The following is a 22,748-nucleotide window of genomic DNA, read 5'->3' on the forward strand; positions in this document are numbered from 1 at the left end:
GCTCGCTCATTAGTCTTTATCGAAATTACAGATTGCCTCTTATCTGCTTATTGCTCCCTTATGTTTTAAAAAAGGCAGTAAATGAGGCTGAATGAACTGTTTCACTTCCAGACAATGCTCCGCTGATAGCCAGGTGTAGCGGTGGAAAGGATTCAATCCATGGTGCTGAAAAGAAAGCTCTGCTGTTGGGACAGCTTTATGTAGGCACTAACAGTTTGTGGGCTTCGTTTGCCACCGATATAGTGCAATTATTGTGTAGTGGCTTTGCTGGCATGCATCCCCAATTTTATTTTTTTCGTTTGAGTTTACCCCCAAAAAATGTACATGCTAAAATTGCCACTGCTTTTAAGATTTTTTTTTTTATTTTTTTTTGTTTTTTTTTTCCTGGTCGATGTTTTCTACAATCCCTTTTCCATTTGTTTATCCAGAAATCAAAGCATTTGCTTATGTTTTTTTTAAAATGGAAAGTGGTTTAAAAATGTATATGCCTTCATTTCCATAAAAATAGATTCTTAGCTTTCATTTGACACCCAGTTTGATATGCTCCTATGAACTTCACGTTGGTGCTCATGGTTCCTTTTTGATGGAAATGCCCAGCATTGACTTGTCTATGGTGTACTAGAGGCACACAGAATGTACTGACTGGAGGAGTGGGGTTTAAAAAACATCATCACTAATCTCACTTAAAGGTGTTTTAATATGCTTACCCCAGGCTACATTCACACACAGTGGTGATTTAGAGGCACTAATGGCACGCTAACATCATTCCGTGGTTAACATAGGCAGGATTCTAAATGCTTCACAGGCTTTGTCCACAGCCCTGTGAGGATGGTCAATGGTCAGGTATGGGGCCTAACAGGCGGGAAGCCCCAGGCTGTTTGATTGACCTCCACATACCAACAATCGGAGGCAATAAAATATCCAGAACAAAACATGTACCCACCTCACCCAGGGCAAGGGTCAGGCCACCAAGGGCTTTAATGGACACCCTAACAGTGGTCTGTGACTCTGAAGTTCAAAAGGAAAACCACATTCCTGAAGATGGTGAAGATGTAAATGTGTTTTCAGGAGAATAATGTGCTAGTGCAGTGTATAAGGCCTATGTTCAGCAAGCATTGGCCTGTCAGAACGTAGTCAGTCAATAGTAAAACCTGATAAGATTCAAGAGTCTGTACTTGATAGCCTCAGGCATCAAACTGGAGATAGACAGGTTGCATCCCAAATGGCACCCTACTCCCTACATAGGGCACTACTTTTGACCAGAGCCCAGTGCACTACATAGGGAATAGTCTGCCATTTGGGCGTAGACAAGAGACAGTTCAAGTGCCAGGCTATACGCATGGCCTTGGGCACGCTGGTACATCTGTATTGCACCAATTAAAGGGTGTTGCCAAGGATAACCATCTCAAGTTGAGAATAACGAGGAGGAGAGGCAGCTGAGCGCGGGAGTGAAAAAAGAACCAGGGTCTTCTTCCAGTAACTCTGGAAACTTCCTTAACAGTATTCCCAAAACCTCTGTGCGTTGGCGGTGCTGGGAAGGCTTGATTAGCACCACCACATCGCTATACGAAAACACGATGACACCCATACTTGAACTAGAACATAAATACTTAGTCATGTCTTCAAACAACAATTGACCCAGTATTTCTGTCAACTACTTCATACCAAATCATTCTGCCAGTAAACCTAGGAATACAAATGGAAAAATTGCAACATTACAAAGAATAATATTAGCCTCTCAAGACTAAATTGCTTCCAAATGGCAAAAATCCTCAGTGTCTTTTGTGATACAATATGTTACTCTGGGCTCCCGAGTGGCGCATCGGTCTAAGGCACTGCATCTTAGTGCTTGAGGCATCACTACAGACACCCTGGTTTGAATCCAGGCTGTATCACAACCGGCCGGGATTGGGCGACACACAATTGGCCCAGCGTCGTCCGGGTTTGGTCGTAGTAGGCCATCATTGTGAATTTGTTCTTAACTTACTTGCCTAGTTAAATGAATAACTCTGGAGATTTGAGAAGGGAGCGCAAAGCAGGTAAGTGTATTAAGAATGATTATGGGGTGGACAGTTAAAGACCTACTCCTAAGTGGAATTTAATAAAAAGTAATAAAACCATGACTGCCCATAGGCTAATACACAAAGGTAACATTTTGAACCCTTGGCTGTGTACAAGACAGATATTTGAGACTGTGAATGACTCATAATTACAGGGCTAAAATCGAAACTTCTAGGAGGACATGAGGGGTGGGAATGTGAAATGAGAGATATCATGCCTGCATGACACCCAGCCAACGAGTCACACACACCAGGGTTTTCTTTAAGAAAATGTGGCACCGGACATTTGACCGGCAGCATTTTGAATTTACCGGACCCATATGCATTGGGTGCGTAACCTAATTGGGGCGTGTTCAGAATGACAGAAATCACATTTAGATTATGGTCGTTCATATTAACAACATGCAAGTGGAGGATGCAACGATGTGCGATCCTTATGGAATTCTGATGTGCACTTTGAAGACGTTAGCTGGCCACATTTACTTTTCCTCAGCCAACAAATGAATAATGAACAGAAAATGTTTATATAAAATAATTGCCTCCATGGATATGGTCAGATTTATGACTAGGATACTTTGACGCAATGTAAGACAATCCTGACAATATGTAGTAAAACGTTCAGGTTCGAAACTATTAAGTATATGTTTTCAAAATGCATACTGCCTCCAGCTCATTACAAAGTGGTGTGCTGATAGATTGCCTTCCGTTGCCTATGCTTTTGCTGTTTGGGATGCTGTAGCAGCAGCTCTCACTCTGTCTGACAGATTTTCCACTCAAGGCTCTGTATCTGTAAGCTGTACATGTGATAAGCTACATAATGTAAACTCAGCAAAAAAAAAGTAACGTCCTCTCACTGTCAACTGCATTTTATTTTCAGCAAACTTAACACGTGTAAATATTTGTATGAACATAAGATTCAACAACTGAGACATAAACTGAACAAGTTCCACAGACATATGACTTACAGAAATGGATTCATGTGTCCCTGAACAAAGGGAGGGTCAAAATCAAAAGTAGCAGTCAGTATCTGGTGTGGCCACCAGCTGCATTAAGTACTGCAGTGCATCTCCTCCTCATGGACTACACCAGATTTGCCAGTTCTTGCTGTGAGATGTTACCCCACTCTTCCACCAAGGCACCTGCAAGTTCCTGGACATTTCTGGGGGGAATGGCCCTCACCCTCCGATCCAACAGGTCCCAGACGTGCTCAATGGGACTCAGACCCGGGCTCTTCGCTGGCCATGGCAGAACACTGACTGTCTTGCAGGAAATCATGCACATAACGAGCAGTACGGCTGGTGGCATTGTCATGCTGGAGGGTCATGTCAGGATGAGCCTGCAGGAAGGGTACCACATGAGGGAGGAGGATGTCTTCCCTGTAACACACAGCGTTGAGATTGCCTGCAATGACAACAAGCTCAGTCCGATGATGCTGTGACACACCGCCCCAGACCATGACGGACCCTCCACCTCCAAATCAATCCCACTCCAGAGTACAGGCCTCAGTGTAATGCTCATTCCTTCGACGATAAACGCCAATCCGACCATCACCCCTGGTGAAACAAAACCGCGACTCGTCAATGAAGAGCACTTTTAGCTAGTCTGGTCCAGTGACAGTGGGTTAGGCGACGTTGTTGCCGGTGATATCTGGTGAGATCCTGCCTTACAACAGGCCTACAAGCCCTCAGTCCAGCCTCCCTCAGCCTATTGCAGACAGCCTGAGCACTGATGGAGAGATTGTGCGTTCCTGGTGTAACTCGGGCAGTTGTTGCCATCCTGTCCCACAGGTGTGATGTCCGAATGTACCGATCCTGTGCAGGTGTTGTTACACGTGGTCTGCCACTGCGAGGACGATCAGCTGTCCATCCTGTCTCACTGTAGCGCCATCTCACAAACCAGACATTGCAATTTTTTTGCCCTGGCCACATCTGCAGTCCTCATGCCTCCTTGCAGATGCCTAAGGCACGTTCACACAGATGAGCAGGGACCCTGGGCATCTTTCTTTTGGTGTTTTTCAGAGTCAGTAGAAAGGCCTCTTCGGTGTCCTACATTTTCATAATTGTGACCTTAATTGCCTACCGTCTGTAAGCTGTTAATGTCTTAATGACCGTTCCACAGGTGCATGTTCATTAATTGTTTTGTGGTTCACTGAACTAGCTTGGTAAATGGTGTTTAAACCCTTTACAATGAAGTTCTGTGAAGTTATTTTGATTTTTACAAATTATCTTTGAAAGACAGGGTCCTGAAAAAGGGACGTTTCTTTTTTTGCTGAATTTATATACTGTACACATGCCCCAATTTAATTCTACAATTCATTCCAACCCCTCTATTTTTCTTTCTCTGCATCTTTCCCTCGTGTGAACTTTCACAGCCCCAGTGATAACAGCCTCTACCTAAAGGAGCTTCCTTTCTGTCATACACTTTCTCACACTCTCTCTCTCTCTCTCTCTCTCTCCCCAACTCAAACACACAACCTAATCTGGCGTCTTTTAAAGATAGGGTGAACCTAATCTCTTAAATGGGACATTTCCCAAGACCACACTGACTCAGTGGCACCTGGGAAATGCCTTAAACCATGAGACTGATTTTAGGCCTCCGACAATGATATGTGACGAATACCTCATAGGCCAAGTCCGTCTTCACCAGTAGTTGAAACCCCACATTTATAGTGAAGAAACCCATTTAGGCCAGTCAATGGTGCTTTCAAGACAACTCAAATTCGGAACCGCCAAGTTACAATGTGAGTTAAAAAAAAATATATATATTGTTTGCGTAGGGCTCTCTCCCCAACTCATCCTTAATTTGACTCATCTTAATTCAGTCATTGACATTCTCCCTCCCTTTCTCCTTGGCTTGCTCCATCTATTCCTCCCTTACTCTCACTCCCAGACAGATAAGCAACAGAACTGAACATATGGGCTCCTTCACTCCTGAATTGCACAAGCTCTCTATTGCCTTGGCTTTCAATGAGAGATGGCTCTTCAAGACCTGTCCTGGAATTAGTGTTGTAGTGATGTAGGGCCTAAGTTGCAACATTAAGAGTAGTAGGTCTGACCAGTATGCGGTGCATGAATTGGCTTTGTGCTATGGATGTGTGTAGTATGTATACTGTTGGAATTCTCCAGAGGTCAGTTGCCCTCAACCTATTCAATGGGGGAATTCAGACCAGAGTTAAGTGCGCATATTCTGACCTTGAACTTCAGCATGAGAATAGCACATGCTATTTGTTTGAGGTGGAGATCTAAGAAATGAAGGTGTAGCGGTGCGTGGGTAATATCACTGAGGAAGTGAAGCCAGTAAAAAAACCCAGCCATATTACAACCTGTTTGCTCTAGAACCCGTTTGTTCATATGCCACTGTGATATACAATAAGGCCGTGACAACAAAAAGACAACTGTCACACATTGGCGGAATAAATTCAACTACACACACGTTTCATCACGAAACCGGAGAGCAACATCTGTTCATTCAATTCCACAAAGCCTATACTGCATGTAACAAACCATTATGAGACTCAAAATTGAGCATCCTGTTTCCTTTGATCATCCATGAAGTTTCTACAACTTGATTGGAGTCCACCTGTGGTAAATTCAATTGATTGGACATGATTTGGAAAGGGGCGCACACACCTGTCTATATATAAAAGGTGTTAGTGCATGGTCAGAGCAAAAACCAAGTCATGAGGTTGAAGGAGCAATCGAGAGGACTACAACATTCCTAAAAGGATTTAAATTGTTGTTTTGCCTCAACAATCTACACACAATACCCCATAATGACAAGTCAAAAACAGTTTTTTTAGAAATGTTTGCAAATGTATATAAAAATGGAGGTATCACTTTTACATAAGTATTCAGACCCTTTACTCAGTACTTTGTAGAAGCACCTTTGGCAGCGATTACAGCCTCGAGTCTTCTTGGATATGACGCTACAAGCTTGGCACACCTGTATTTGGGGAGTTTCTTCCATTATTCTCTGCAGAGCCTCTCACGCTCTGTCAGGTTGGATGGGGAGTGTTGCTGCACAGCTATTTTTCAGGTCTCTCCAGAGATGTTTGATAGGGTTCAAGTCCGGGCTCTGGCTGGGCCACTCAAGGACATTCGGAGACTTGTCCCGAAGCCACTCCTGTGTTGTCTTGGCTTTACTTAGGGTCGTTGTCCTGTTGGAAGGTGAACCCACATGCCAGGGTTTCTGTTAGGAAAATGTGGCACCGGACATTTGACCGGCAGCATTAAAAATGTATAAGAGCTATTGATGATAAGAGCTTGGTAAATTAGTCATTCGTTTGGAGAAGGGGATTGTAAATACACACATTTGTTTTTAGATTTTTCCTTATGATCCCTGGAGACATGTGAAACCAGTCATATGGAAGCAAACTGAAAAGTTGCATATCTTGGCCATGTCGCAGTTGTAAATGAGAACTTGTTCTCAACTGGCCTACCTGGTTAAATAAAGGTGAAATGAAAACATGACATGTATTGTGGCCCCTTTTTCAGCAGTGGAGTAGGCTATAAATAGCTGTGCTATTATTAATTGTATGACCTCGTAATTTGTGTGGAAGAAATTTGGACACCCAAGCTATATTCTTCTGTAGGGCCGAACCTGCCGAGTTGATGAATGCGCTTTAGAATGTTTTTTTTTTTTAGTTTTATTTTTTTTTAAATATACCCGTGCTTTTTTTATTTTACCATTTGTATCATGTACATTCAAAGTATTTGCAAATTTAATTTATTTCTGTTGAAGTTTACATTATTGGGCATAAGATGGCTTGCCGGGTCCTCCTTATTACATCACACCCCAGGAAAAACATTCTGATCGGTTTTATGTAATAAATAGAAAAGTGAGATGTAACTTTGCGTTGGGACTTTTTATGCATGTACTAATGCAAATCCATGTTACATGTGGTTATGTTTATGCTACCTACCCTTTTTAAGAGAAATGTATTATAAACACTATTGAATGAAAACTTAGCGGTTGAAGTAAATGTCTTCAGCCTGCGCAAGGGAAGCACGCCTGCAAAGCCCCTTACACACCTGCATAAGGTAAGTCTTAATACCAACTACTGAGAAGTGTGTAGGAAAGGCATACATTTCCTATGTCTGAATCGGCCCCTAGGAGCGCTCATATGCTTTATACCATTATCGTGATCGTTGTATCCATTATGGGGCGATATTGTCTTGTTCAGATTGCCCAGCCCTTGTAAGTGGTGCCACATGTATGCAATTGAATTCAATAAAGTGAATGTCCCACATATCCTGAGCCTCAGGCCCATTTCACTCCAGTCCACCACAGCGGGTGGTGGTGGCATACTACAGTATAAGCCCTGAGCTACACTGCCTAACCTGGCTGGTTGAGGTAAATAGCAGCCAGCTGTATAAATGGAGCACCATGTAAGCTGAGGGTCACCGTGGACAGAAGCATGTGCATTGTGAGGGCATTGGAGCAGAGAGACAGGACTAGGGAGTGGATGCTGAACTCTCTCCTTTTACCCAGTGCAGTTGACGTTAAGTCTCTTGACGTTACGCAACAAGACATTCACCCGTTCATCCTTGGCTCCTCATGTGTCTATGTCAATCTTTCATGCTGCCTCATCTTGAACTTCAGTTCAGAACAACAACAAAAAAAGGTCTGAGAATTCCATCTGGAGTGAGGGGTACCATTCCTCTCCCCCCCACCCCACACATCCCCACCACTCAATATACTTCCCAGATGAATTACCTTTCTCTATCCAGAGCAGAGGTTTTGGGGGGGGGGGGGGGAGATGACCCACACACATTTGTCTTTTCTTGGAGCTCTACTGTACCTTTTCATCTCCCCTCCTTCCCTTTGGAAACACCTTTTGTCTCAAGAGATGTCAACAAGCTTGTGATGTCAATCACTCCCCCATTCAACACCTGCAGTGAACAAATCCCCCGAAAATGTCCATGAATCTGGACTTTTTTTTCACCCTTTGAGATGTCGACAGGACTCTAACAGTCCATTGGCCAGGGCAGTACACTACAGTACATCAGTGACATAGGAGACAGCACTTGGGCTGTATTACAAACAGTGAACAAAACAGCATGACATTTTTAATTTCTGTCAAGGTCAATTGCAGCCTTAAGAGATTGTGAAAGAGAAGTATCGTCAGGTTGTACCCAATGATACAACTGTATGTTCCTAACATTCCATTCCCACCTGGGGGGCAAGCTCACAGCCCACTCCCATGCATTACAGCACAAAACACAGCTGGAGTACACCTCTATCACTCAATATTAGCCACCATTTAATTGGATATTTGAGTGATGTAAAACTATACTTTACCTGATAAGTATGTGGACACTTGCTCGTTGAACATCTCATTCCAAAATCATGGGTATTAATATGGAGTTGGTCCCCCTCTTTGCTGCTATAACAGCCTCCACTTTTCTGGGAACGCTTTCCACTAGATGTTGGAACATTGCTGCGGGGACTTGCTTCCCTTCAGCCACGAGCATTAGTGAGGTCGGCACTGATGTTGGGCGATTTAGCCCTGGCTCGCAGTCAGCATTCCAATTCATCCCAACGGTGTTTGATGGGGTTGAGGTCAGGGCACTGTGCAGGCCAGTGAAGTTCTTCCACACGGATCTTGACAAAACATTTCTATATGGACCTCGCTTTGTGCACGGGGGCATTGTCCTGCTGAAACAGGAAAGGGCCTTCCCCAAACTGTTTTCACAAAGTTGGAAGCACAGAATCGTCTAGAATGTCATTGTATGCTGTAATGTTACGATTTTCCTTCACTGGAACTAAGGGGCCTAGCCAGAACCATGGAAAAACAGCCCCAGACCACCAAACTTTACAGTTGGCACTATGCATTGGGGCAGGTAGCATTCTCCTGGCATCCGCCAAACCCAGATTTGTCCGTCGGACTGCCGGATGGAGAAAGCGTGATTCATCACTCCAGAGAACTCCTTTCCACTGCTCCAGAGTCCAATGGCGGCAAGTTTTACACCACTCCGGCCGATGCGTGGCATTGCGCATGGTGATCTTAGGCTTGTGTGCGGCTGCTCGGCCATGGACACCCATTTCATGAAGCTCCAGATGAACAGTTCTAGTGCTGACGTTGCTTCCAAAGGCAGTTTGGAATTCGGTATTGAGTGTTGCAACCGAGGACAAATTTTACACGCATCAGCGGTCCCGTTCTGTGAGCTTGTGTGGCCTACCACTTCGCGGCTGAGCCGTTGTTGCTCCTAGATGTTTTCACTTCACAATAACAGCACTTACAGTTCACTGGGGCAGCTCTAGCAGGGCCGAAATTTGACGAACTGACTTGTTGGAAAGGTGGCATCCTATGACAGTGCCATGTTGAAAGTCACTGAGCTCTTCAGGACGGCCATTCTACTGCCAATGTTTGTCTATGGAGATTGCATGGCTGTGCACCGGTCAGCAATGGGGGTGACTGAAATAGCCGAATCCACTAATTTGTAGGGTCTACATACTTTTGGCCATGTAGTGTTGGTGTGGTTTAGGTACATTTTCCATCCATTGTGGAATTTTCTTAAAAGTTGCCTCAACATTGTGGTAAGTTGTTAGGTTTTTTTTTCCTTTTCTTCCCCCAACCAACATACCTTAGCTAGCTAATATTATACACCCTTCAACATTGATTTTTAAGATTGTTTAAGCACGATTGCTGCTGGAAAGCAACTTAAACAGACATTGATTGATGGACCACATCAAATGGGCTAGCTAGCTAATGACGGATCACGTTAATTTGGCTAACGTCTAGCTTAGCTATTTGGCCATCTCTGAATATTGTTTTATTTGCTTGCCAGCTTTGCCGACAGTAGTCAGAGACAGCTTTACCAAGACGATTTCTATTTTTTTTATTTAAAAAATGTTACCCCTTTTTTGCTCCCCAATTTCATGGTATCCAATTGTCTCATCGCTGCAACTCCCGTACAGACTCGGAAGAGGCGACGGTTGAGAGCCGTGCGTCCTCCGAAACACAACCCAAACAAGCCATAATGCTTCATGACACAATGCCCACTTAACCCGGAAGCCAGCCGCACCAATGCGTCAGAGGAAAGAACCTGGCGACCGTGTCAGCGTGCACTGCGCCCGGCCTGCCACAGGAGTCGCTAGTGCGCGATGGGACAAGGACATCCCTGCTGGCCAAACCCTCCCCTAACCCGGACGATGCTGGGCCAATTGTCTGCGAACCCAGATTCTCTTGTGGTACAGCTAGCACTGCAGTGCCATAGACCACTGCACCACTCGGGAGGCCCTACAGGACAAAGTTAGACTCAAAATATGACTCGTTTCAGGAAACTAGGCATATGTTACGCGTCACTACTTCACAGGAGAGGCATTTGAACATAAATATGTATATTTCTTTTAATCAAAATTCGTGTTTTTTGGGGGGCAGAAATGCCTTCTAGGACGTGACTTTTCATGTGCCTCAAACTTGTATTTCATATTTAAATATGAATAAAATTGTTAAATTACGAGCCAAGTTGGTTTAGCCACAGAAAAAGTCAGGAACCTTCCTGCTAGCCGAGAGATGAATTTGGATTGGTCTGCCATGTAGCACGCTTCTGTCTAACATGAGCTACTCCGTATGTGTAGGTAATCCTTTTCTAGCTCAGCTTTCTTTGAAAGATATCACAAAGAACTGCAAAAGTGTTGCTAATGCTCTCCATTTTCTGTAGGACCGAGTTTTGAAATCAGTGGAATGCCCGGTGGAAGCAGAGTGTGATAGCTAATGATATGGAGAGAATTCTGCCGATTTTGATTGCAAATATGCAAAGAGTTTAGCTAGCTACATTTTCAGATCTATACTACCGTTCAAAAGTTTGGGGCCACTTAAATGTCCTTGTTTTTTAAATAAAGCACTTTTTTTGGTCCATTTTAAAATAGCATCAAATTGATCAGACATACATTGTTAATGTTGTAAATTACTATTGTAGCTGGAAACAGCAAATAATGGAATATCTACATAGGCATACAGAGGCCCATTATCAGCAACCATCACTCCTGTGTTCCAATTGCACATTGTGTTAGCAAATCCAAGTGTATCGTTTTAAAAGGCTAATTGATCATTAGAAAACCCTTTTGCAATTATGTTAGCACAGCTGAAAACTCTTGTTCTGATTTTAAAGAAGCAATAAAACGGGCCTTTAGGCTAGTTGAGTATCTGGAGCATCAGCATTTGTGGGTTCGATGACAGGCTAAAAATGGCCAGAAACAAAACTGTCTTCTGAAATTCATCAGTCTATTCTTGTTCTGAGAAATGAAGGTTATTCCATGCGGGAAATTGGCAAGAAACTGAAGATCTCGTACAACGCTGTGTCCTACTCCCTTCACAGAACAGCGCAAACTGGCTCTAACCAGAATAGAAAGAGTGGGATGCCCCGGTGCACAACTGAGCAAGAGGACAAGTACATTAGAATGTCTAGTTTGAGAAACAGACGCTTCATTAAATAGTATCCGCAAAACACCAGTCTCAACGTTAACAGTGAAGAGGCGACTCCGGGATGCTGGACTTCTAGGCAGAGTTCCTCTGTCCAGTATCTGTTCTTTTGCCCATCTTTTTATTTTTATTGGCCAGTCTGAGATGGCTTTTTCTTTGCAACTCTGCACCTTTATTGTGACGTTTTATTGATAACAACCTAACCTGACCGTCATAGAGTTTCAGGAGAGTGAACAGGGAGTAAAGGAGACAAAGACCTGAGATATTCAATGTCTGTCAGCTATGACTGGATACAAATGTAGAAGGCAACGCTATGAGATATTGTGTATGTCAGAGAGCCAGCAACTTAAGACAAATAAAATGTGTGTCTTGGCTACTCTTGGAAGAGCTTTGGATGGAATCTTTTTTTATTGATTTTCAAACAATTATTTTATAGAAACTGTTCATCTTTCACTCGCCAATGAGAAACTCCTTTCCTAAGGTTTGTAGAGATTATTGAACTCTTTTTGCACAGACACTGCTTACAAAGCATAGAATGATGGGGAATTCTTTCATGTAGGCCTTTTCTTCCAGTGGGCCCCCATTTTAACAGCCCTCAATAGACAATTTCAGACTATAATAGGAGGTTTCCCTTCGGGAATAAAAGCATTTTGGGTCCGATTTAAACGTCTGGTCTGTTGGTGGCTCAGAACCTTTGTCTTCCATATAGTAACTGAACAAGGATGGGGCAAAGTCTTCATGAAGAGAAATGGCACGCAGGCCTAGTTGTCCCTCGGTATTGATGGCTTAACCACACCCTGAGGAAGGCACAGTGATGCCGAAACGTTGGTAAATACCCATTCAATTGCTGGGAGTTTATACATGGAGTGCGCGACTTTCTTTATTTTGATAGTTTATAGTTTAATCGCCGTTAGTCAGCACCTCCACACAAACCATTTTTCAGGTTGTGCGCCAGCTCATGTTTTTTTTAATTCTTTTTAGACGGCTTATAATCCATCACAAATAAAGTTTGTCACATTGCACATACTTATCTTAAATTCCAGTTATGAGTTCCAGATGATAATTCCTAATTGTTTGCCTGACAAACATTAAATTATGAAGGAGGGCTTTTAGGGCATACAGAACAGTCTAGGGTAGGGATACTGAAAATGCATAACACTGAACAAAAATGACTTCCGTTTTTAGCAGTACTGGGTCCATAGCTGCGGGAGGTGGTCCATAGCTGCGGGAAGTAAGGGTGCTGGGGCAGCACCCCCTGATTGTAAATATTTTTTGGGTGCCAAAATTAGGCTATATAAAAAAAATCCTCTAAAGTGAAATTACTCCTCTCTGAACATACATAAGTAAAATAATTCAAAACACTACACCAGAGAGCATAATTTAGCCACAGGTCAATCGCTTCTAAAAAAAGTTTTTACTGTCAGGAAGGCTACAATTTGGGCAGCACACGCCCCAAATATAGAACAGCTTGTTGCGTTGTGGCCATAGATATAATCCATTGAAGGATTTTGGAACCTCTAGCCCTGGCACTTTGACTGTTAAATTCATGCGTACACTAGCAATGGCTGCCAGTCCTGACTTGAATTGTTTTTAGTTTTTTTAAGTAGTCAAGTCCGTTAAGAACAAATTATTATTTACAATGACTGTCTACTGGGGAACAGTAGGTTAACTTTCTTGTTCAGGGGCAGAACGACAGATTTTTACCTTGTCATCTCAGGGATTCGATCCAGCAACATTTCAGTTACTGGCCCAACGCTCTAACAACTAGGCTACCTGCCACCCCAAATGGGAACTGCCATCTATGGATTATATTTTTATGCTTGGTTGCAGCTGTCAGTTTGCCTTTCACAAATGTCAAAATACAATGGCGAGAAAAATGTAGACCTACCGTTTTGGAAAGCAAATGCCTACTGCTGAAAAGAGAAGACTAATCTGTCAGTAAAGCTTAAAAAAAGACTCAACTTTTTGAGTGATTCTGAGCAAACAACACTTTTTCAAAGTAGCTTATTATGAGATATTGGCACAAACGATCAGCCATCACCGGTGAGTAACCTATGCTTCATCATCATCATCGGCGCACTATACTGTGTACACTTATGGACACATACATACATACATACATACACACACACACACACACACACACACACACACACCATAATATAAAAACACGGAAACCAACCACTCCTGCACGCGCACACACACACCAGTGCCCTATCCTCTTTGATGTGATGTTAATGAAGGTCTTTATTTACAGGGATATCAAGCAGGCTCAGCTCATTAAAAGATCCAAAATGTCCTGCTTTCAAGAAAGAGAGTCACCCCGTCCTTTTAAAAGATCAATCAGAAACTGCCTGCATTTCATGAACATTTTACCACAGCCCCGAGTCTGTCTGAAATTTCTGTTTTCCTCCTGTTTGTTCTCTTGTGGATTTGGGCACGTTTTGCATTTTTCCAGGCCTTCAAAACTCAGAGCTCCATATTTAAGATGCACAGCTGGAGCCCCAGGGCTTATTTTGCAACCTTTTCCCCCTTTTCACGCTCTTCCATGACTAAACATTGAGTCTGCTGGATGGAGGGTGAGGAGGCTGGAAGGTCCTTTTCACGCTCTTCCATGACTAAACATTGAGTCTGCTGGATGGAGGGTGAGGAGGCTGGAAGGAGGCCACTGTAGCCACATGGAGTTAACGCTGTTCTTGTTTTGGCAGTTAGATCCACAGTGTAACATCTTCAGGTCAGGCCAGAGGTCAGGAGAGAGGACTTCCAAAGGCATGACAGAGCTTCCAAGGGGACACATCCCCTCAACACCCCCCCCCCCCCCCCCCCCCTTCTCTTCACTCCCTGACCTCGCTCCCTCTGCCTGACTCAGCCTTTCATTGGGGCTGTTTGCTTTCCCATTATTGCTCACACTTGGGCTTGCAGCCGGTGAAATCCCCAAGGTTTGGAATTCAATGGGGCCATCTCCAGAGAACTCTGCTCTCCATAGGGACAAACACATTGTTTTTCCTCTATTTGTTTTAATGGACTTCCAAGTACATTCTGCAAATAGTTGAAAGAAACCATCATGTCAGGGCCTTTTAGCTCTGTGTTTCCAGGTCAAGGGTAGTCCAGTTGATTTGAGGCCATGTTGTTGGGAAATCGTATCCTTCTGAAGCTGTTTTCATTCTTGGTCTCTTATGTCTTTTCAGTTTTGAATGACCATAAAGTCCATTTGGCAGGATGTATCTGAGCGCTAAGCTCTTTCTCTCTCGTGTGAATATGAACTGTTTTAGATTGTGTGTTTTGAGGAGGAGGCCGGAACTGTGAGACTAGCCAAGAGGGGAGTTCATGATGAGAAGGATTACACACAACTCAAGTTGTTTATGTCCCCCCCCCCCCCCCCTGATATAAGCCTCTCTTTGCCTCCTTTAAATATTTGCAAATGGTAATGACGTTTTATCACTTGTTAAATAACACCAAGACATATTTAGGATAGGACTTATGATTACTCTGTCTAGGATTGTGTTTTACTCTGTAAAGAAAAGGTAGTACATGCAGTTTTTACTTACTGGACCGTATTCCCATCAAGTCATTGAAAGCATTTAATGGCCACTCTGTCTTTCTTCTCAGCCTCCCGTCACATACCTGGTGTCTTATATCCATGCCAGATTCTTTATTCTCAATACACACTGTACATAGACCTATACTTTAGAGCCAATCCCAATAACAATGGGCCATAACTGAGAGAGAATCTCCCCTTTGGAGGTCTGGACCATAAGTCTTCTCTCAGGAAGTTTATCCAAACAGTATTGTGTATGTACTCTAACGGAATCCAGCTGCAGTCATGTACAAGCCTGTGCGAGTGTGTGTGTGTGTGTGTGCGCACACACACACTCACTTACATAGAGTACACAAACGGGACAACAGCAGTCCAACCTGCACGGTCATGGGAAGAAAGTCTCCTGTGATAATAGACTTGGGTTAATGAGTTGAGACTTACTGTAGTCTATGAGAGTGAGTATGGCTGACTGGCTGCAGGTGTCTACCTCACAGTAACATTGTCAATAAGGGTGGTGGTTGCTGGTCTCTGTTACTGCCTGGGGTATAGTAACCATGTCTGTCTGGTGACTGGGCTATATTATGTCTGTCCTCCTGACCGTCTGCCTTTCATATCTATTAGTGGTGGAAAAAGTACAGAATTGTCATACTTGAGTGAAATGTAAAGATACCTTTTTAAAAGAAAATGACTTAAGTAAATGTGAGTCGCCCAGTAAAATACTACTTGAGTAAAAGTCTAAAAGTATTTGGTTTTAAATATACTTAAGTATCAAAAGTAAAAGTATAAATCATTTCAAATTCCTTATATTAAGCAACCCAGACGGCACGATTCTTTTGTTTTATTTACGGATAGCCAAGGGCACACTTCAAACATCAGGCATAATTTACAAGCGAAGCAGGTAGTTGGGATGACCAGTGATGTTCTCTTGATAAGTGCATGAATTAGACAATTTTCCTGTCCTGCTAAGCATTCAAAATGAGTACTTTTGTGTGAGAAGGAAAATGTAAGGAGTAAAAAAGTACATTATATTCTTTAGGAATGTAGTGAAGTAAAAGTTGTCAAATATAAATAGTAAAGTACAGTTACTCAACAAAAAAAACTTAAGTATTACTTTAGGGTATTTTTACTTAAGTACTTTACACAACTGACTAGTTATTTTAGTGTCTACTGACTGAAGTACAACCTTGACTAGATGGACAGAGTAAACATGAGCGACGAGGGAATTCTGTACTCATAAATTGTGATATTTTACTAAATGTTTCTCTTGTCTTAAAGCTTATTATTTATTATATTTTTTTCTTCCCCCTCGGACATCGTTACATAGAACAGCGCGATAGAACAGCAGAATATGTACTGCAATGTTTTTCACTTCGTTTCATCAGAGGGCCTATTGTTATTAAATTAAACTTTTCAAGATTTAGTTTCCAATTGACTCTGACAGCTCCAACATTTCCATAACTATTATTAGGCCTCCATACATAAACTCAGCAAAAAAAGAAACATCCCTTTTTCAGGAACCTGTCTTTCAAAGATAATTCGTAAAAATCCAAATAACTTCACAGATAGATCTTCATTGTAAAGGGTTTAAACACTGTTTCCCATGCTTGTTCACAGAACCATAAACAATTAATGAACATGCACCTGTGGAACGGTCGTTAAGACACTAACAGCTTACAGACGGTAGGCAATTAAGGTCATAGTAATGAAAACTTAGGACACTAAAGAGGCCTTTCTACTGACTCTGAAAAACAGCAAAAGAAAGCTGCCCAGGGTCCCTGCTCATCTGCGTGAACGTGCCTTAGGCATGCTGCAAGGAGGCATGAGGACTGCAGATGTGGCCAGGGCAATAAATTGCTATGTCCATACTGTGAGACTCCTAAGACATTGCTACCGGGAGACAGGACGGACAGCTGATTGTCCTCGTAGTGGCAGACCACGTTTAACAATACCTGCACAGGATCGGTACATCCGAACATCACACCTGCGGGACAGGTACAGGATGGCAACAACAACTGCCCGAGTTACAACAGGAACGCACAATCCCTCCATCAGTGCTCAGACTGTCTGCAATAGGCTGAGAGAGGCTTGTCTCACCAGGGGTGATGGTCGGATTGGCGTTTATCGTCGAAGGAATGAGCATTACACTGAGGCCTGTACTCTGGAGTGGGATTGATTTGGAGGTGGAGGGTCCGTCATGGTCTGGGGCGGTGTGTCACAGCATCATCTGACTGAGCTTGTTGTCATTGCAGGCAATCACAACGCTGTGTGTTACAGGGAAGACATCCTCCTCCCTCATGTGGTACCCTTCCTGCAGGCTCATCCTGACATGACCCTCCAGCATGACAATGCCACCAGCCATACTGCTCGTTCTGTGCGTGATTTCCTGCAAGACAGGAATGTCAGTGTTCTGCCATGGCCAGCGAAGAGCCCAGATCTCAATCCCATAGAGCACGTCTGGGACCTGTTGGATCGGAGGGTGAGGGCTAGGGCCATTTTCCCCTCCAGAAATGTCTGGCAACTTGCAGGTGCCTTGGTGGAAGAGTGGGGTAACATATCACAGCAAATCTGGTGCAGTCCATGAGGAGGAGATGCACTGCAGTACTTAATGCAGCTGGTGGCCACACCAGATACTGACTGTTACTTTTGATTTTGACCCCCTTTGTTCAGGGACACATTATTCCATTTGTGTTAGTCACATGTCTGTGGAAATTGTTCAGTTTGTCTCAGTTGTTGAATCTTGTTATATTCATACAAATATTTACACATGTTAAGTTTGCTGACAATAAGCTCATTTGACATTGAGAGGAAGTTTCTTTTTCTGCTAAGTTTGTTCCTGTGAAGTTATTTACATTTTTCCATTTATCTTTCACCAGTAAACTTCTCTCTATAGTAGTTGATTGTAGCCTACTTTCAGACATCCAGTATCTCATAGGCTGTGTAAGTGGAGTGGTACAGCAGTTCTTATGACTGTTATCTCTGTCCCCTGTCCTGTCTAGTATAGTGCTGTACCCTTCTTGATCTTTGCTTGAATTGGCGGGTTCCCTGGCGCAGCTCCAGTTTTATTTATTTATTTTACCTAGCAACAGGACATCCAACTTCCCACAACACAGCACTATATGCTAGGTGAGAGAAGGTTGTGTTTGCCTTGAGCCCTTCCTGGGGGATGGTGGGGTGGTGGAGGGAGAGTTGTTATTTAGCCCAAATGGTGGTGACCAGGAGCGTTTTCACACACATCCAGTTGGGTAAACAACACGGAGAGGCGGGCAGCTCATTGATAGCAGGTGTGACATTCCCCCGTCCCGACGCATCTCAACTACCTCCTGCCTCTGCTCCCTCTGCTTCTCCCCTGTCCCGAGCTGGCCTGACCTGGGATGGGCCCTGAGCCTCAGTCCTTTATCTCCTCCTCCTACTGGTCAGCAGTATAACGTTGATGGCTCGCCCTGGTGTTCTACTTATACATTCTTCTCTCCTCTCCCCTGTTCTGTTCAGTCTTTTCTCTCCACTTTGTGTCCCACCCCCTTTCCCCTTTTAGCCACTTGGCTGCTATCCACCAGTTTGCCCATAGCATAATTTATTCAATAATGCAGGTTTCTAGCCAGCATTGCCACCCAGACTGGAAAATACAGTTCTAATATGATAAAGGTAATGCCCAGGAAAAATAATCTTGATTGTGTCACTCTGTCATTGTTGTCACCATTCTCTTTACTTATCGCCTCTTCCTCCCACTAGAACATCCCTGCTGGTCACAACAGTCCCATTAGTAGTACAGTTAAAATCTGCTACAGTAGCTTTACCTTCTGACCCACTTCCTGCTCTCCCCGGTAGCTTCCTGTCAGCTGCTCGTTGAGTCGTGTCTGAAGCGGCTGCTGCTGTTAACAGAACACTAGTTTAGTCCCACAGCCATTACTGTCTCCGAGATCCATTACACACATGGCTGTTGCAAACATGGCGGCAGCTCTCTGTAGGCCTCGTCACACACAGCAAGCAGCGTTCAAGTTCCAGCTGCCTGGCTTGCCCTGTCTCTGTGGCATCTACCGTAGCCTCCTCATAAACAAACAATACAACAAATAGGAGCTCATTTTTCACAAGCATGGTTGCATTATATCAATAATTCAGGGACTTCATGACTTCTTGGCGAGAGAATGTATGTAGTTAGTCGGGCTGAGGTGCAGGTAGCACTGTCAGGAAGAGGAGGATGAGCAGAGAGAAGGATCTGCATTTCGGAGTCAGACTTCTGTGTATACATGCATTTTTACGTGTGTGTGTGTGTGTGTATACACGCCAGTGCCAGAGAGCCATATAAAGACCCCCTTCACCCCAGCAGCCCGCCAGTGGAATGCCCTAAAATAACCCAACGTGGCCCCATTTTATTTGATGAAAAACAAACTGAATGTTTCAGTCAGTGGTCATCTCAAAGACTATTTGGCTGCACCTTAGATGGAAAGAATGTTCTGGAATCTAGGGGGCTCTTTTTTGCGTTTCTCTAAGTAACAAGACTTTTCTGTTTTAAGAAAAAACTAAAGTGCACTGTTGGAGAGGAGTGAAGGTGCTGATACTTCACTGGCAGACAGCCTCGTGGAGATGTAACCAACGGGAGAGACTAGTTACCACACCCCATATCCCCACCTACCTTTTAGCCACCCAGCCAGAGACCCTCCCTCTTTTCTATGGTCACTCTTCTGATGAGTGCCTCTTCAACTTCAAAGACGATGACATTCCATTTCCTCATTCACATACTCAAATTGTCTCTCTAATAATAACTTGTTCCACTGTCAGTCAAACAGCCTGGCTCTCACACGTCTGCCCAAAGCCTCTCATCTTGTATACTGACACATCACTGATGTTATAGAGTAGTATGGCCGCTGTAGGCCAACTGTGGACATTTTAGAAATGTACTGAACAAAAATATAAGTGCAACATGCAACAATTTATAAAATTTTACTGAGTTACAGTTCAATAAAGGACATTTTCAAATTTTCATTGATATAATGCAATTGTGTTTGTTGTCCATAGTTTATGCCTCTCATATCATAACCCCACCGCCACCATGGGGCACTCTGTTCACAAAGTTGACATCCGCAAACCGCTCACCTACACAACACCATACACGTGGTCTGCGGTTGTGAGGCCGGTTGGACGTTGGAGGCAGCTTATGTTAAAGAAATGAACATTCAATTCTCTGACAGCAGCTCTGGTTGACATTTTCTCCCCAATTTCAAACTTGTCTCATCGCTGCAACTCCCCAACGGCTCAGGAGGTGAAGGTCGAGTTGTGCATCCTCCAAAACATAACCCGCCAAACCGCGTTTCTTTACACCCGCCCGCTTAACCTGGAAGCCAGCCACACCAATGTGTCGGAAGAAACACTGTTCAACTGACGACCGAGCTCAGCCTGCAGGCACCCAGCCCGTCACCAGAAGTTGCTAGAGCACGATGAGTCAAGTAAAGCCCCCCTAGCCAAACCCTCCCCTAACCTGGACTACGCTGGGCCAATTGTGCGCCGCCCTATGGGACTCCCGATCACGGCCGGTTGTGATACAGCCTGGGTTTGAACCCTTGGTCTATAGTGACGCCACTCTGGAGGCCACGATTTATATTTTTTGTTCAGTGTAGTAAAAGGAAGATATTCGATTCTGCTAACCTACCTTGTTTTTCATTGAACTCAGTAGGCCGTGTCACAATCATAATAATCCCCTGACTTCAGTATAGGCTAAATACATTGGTTAAAAGAGTAGAATACCTTTCTGAAATCAGACCACTGTGCCTGCATTCTAGTTTGAGAAAATGGCTGCTTTCCTAATGTCTGGAAAACATCAGTGATTGGCCAGTGAATTAATTGATCCATGAACCAATGCACCCTATTTCAGTTTACAAACAAGTTTTATTATCTCTTTGAAGTGCGATTTAAAGACTCGGGGCGACTCTCGCATGTTTCTCCATCACCACCGATTCCAAGTCTGGAAAATTCCAGGCTGTGAGTTTAGAATTTAACAAAAGTCTTCAAGGTCTCCTAGGAGGTATTCAGTTATTTAGTTTTTATAATACATTTTTTTCTTCACTTTTTCTGACTGGATTTTTAGGTCAGCATTCCTAATGTTTCCTTCACTAGCTCCCAAGCTCTCTAGACCCCATATGCCTGCCTGGCTAACTGCATGTTAAACCAGCACTCCCTCAGCTAGGCTACATAACTATGCTGATTAGCATGTGTGTGTTATATGTGCCTGTGCACAGGAGAGGAATTAAGGTGGTGCAGCTTTGAATACTTTCCCCCTTTTGGCTCTGGATAGAGGACAGTTTTTTTGGGGTGGTGGGGTTAGGGGGCTTGAAGGGGGGCTTTCAGAACAAGATGTCCTTTGATTGCCTGTAGATGTGTTGCATCACTGCTGTTGGCCTGGGAACACTGACCTGGATATTTGGGGGCAAGCCGACGCAAATACCTACAAGACCGGAGGCTGTTCTCTGTGTGTGTGTGTGTGTCCGCTCTCGGCCCCTTTCGCTAAAGCAGGGGTTCCCAAACTTTTTCACTTGGGGGCCCCCTTCCAACATTGGGCAACATATTTTCAAGGTTACACAATTATTTAACTTTCCTTGCCTTCTCTATCAACCTATATGCAACAAACTTTCTACTCAATGTTGTATTTCGTGTTTGCTGCTACAGAGTTATCTGCTACGTCATTTTACAGTTAATGTCTTGTCTGTTTCAGCCCCAAAAACGTGCAGTCCGAAGCAGTTTGTTTGTAAGGACCAGGTGACATGCATCTCCAAGGGCTGGCGCTGCGATGGGGAGAAGGACTGCCCAGACGGCTCGGATGAATCGCTGGATGTCTGTAAGTCTGTCTCTCGCATGCGGTTCGTCTGTTGTGTCCATTTTCCACTTGTGTGGCTACGAGGGAAATTAGCGACACAATGCTAAGAAGTAGGCTACTGTAAGGGACAGACATTTTAATGTAGGAATTGATGTCCATTTTGTTTATTCCCTCTGCATCTGTAGCTAGTTATTCTCAAGTAATTTACATTGGTTGGATTGAGTACCAAAGGTCATGCTTTGTTGGTGTTCCGTTTGAGTGGATCATCATTTTAAATGGGTCACAACGTCCCCCTACAGCTGTCCTATGGTTTGGCAATACAGTACGTCATGTTTGTCACCGTGTTTCATATTGAGTCTAGTTAGCCTAGCTGTGGCATGAGTCATGTCTAACAGAATGCACTCTCTGTCACGTTGAGTCTACAGACTGTCCAGTGCACCCAGAGTTTAATGGACCAGTTATTCTCCTTATGTCCTACACATTCACCAGCTGTTCATAACATAAAAAAAAATAATAATAATCGAATTGTCACATACACATAAATAGGTTAGTATGTCTTGGGGGTTTGATATTTGTGCTTTCTCACTCATCATTATTCACGATTAATTCCTGACTATCCCATAGTCATGGTAGCATCCACATTAATGTAGAAGTGTTTAGAAACGTATTCTTATTTACAATAAGTGACTCCAAAATGACACAATACATTATTTACCATTTCATTTCTATTGGGCACGAAATCATCTGAAACGCAACCAAAACAAACAGAAAATGCATCCAAGTGTGTAGAGTCACAAGCTTGATGTAATCATTGCTTGCTAGGAATATGGGACCAAATACTAAACTTTTGACTCCTTTTAATACACATGAAGTGAATTTCTCCCAATTCTTGTGGTCCCCTAAAATGGGGGGACTATG

The 22,748-nt window shown here is 43.5% G+C and overlaps 1 protein-coding gene across 4 annotated transcripts in view; it reads left to right on the forward strand.

The window, feature by feature from the left end:
* The window catches only part of LOC106565466 (low-density lipoprotein receptor-related protein 1), a 179,971-nt gene that overhangs the window by 11,871 nt on the left and 145,352 nt on the right, over positions 1-22,748 (forward strand). For all 4 annotated transcript variants that reach the window (XM_014132681.3, XM_082959228.1, XM_014132682.3 and 1 more), the window contains exon 2: positions 21,729-21,851. In XM_014132681.3, coding sequence (XP_013988156.1) covers positions 21,729-21,851 — 123 coding nt within the window. The remainder of the gene's footprint in view (positions 1-21,728; positions 21,852-22,748) is intronic.

The sequence above is a fragment of the Salmo salar genome, chromosome 12 (assembly GCF_965601325.2).
Source record: "Salmo salar chromosome 12, fSalSal1, whole genome shotgun sequence".
In the NCBI taxonomy this organism is placed as follows: Eukaryota; Metazoa; Chordata; class Actinopteri; order Salmoniformes; family Salmonidae; genus Salmo; species Salmo salar.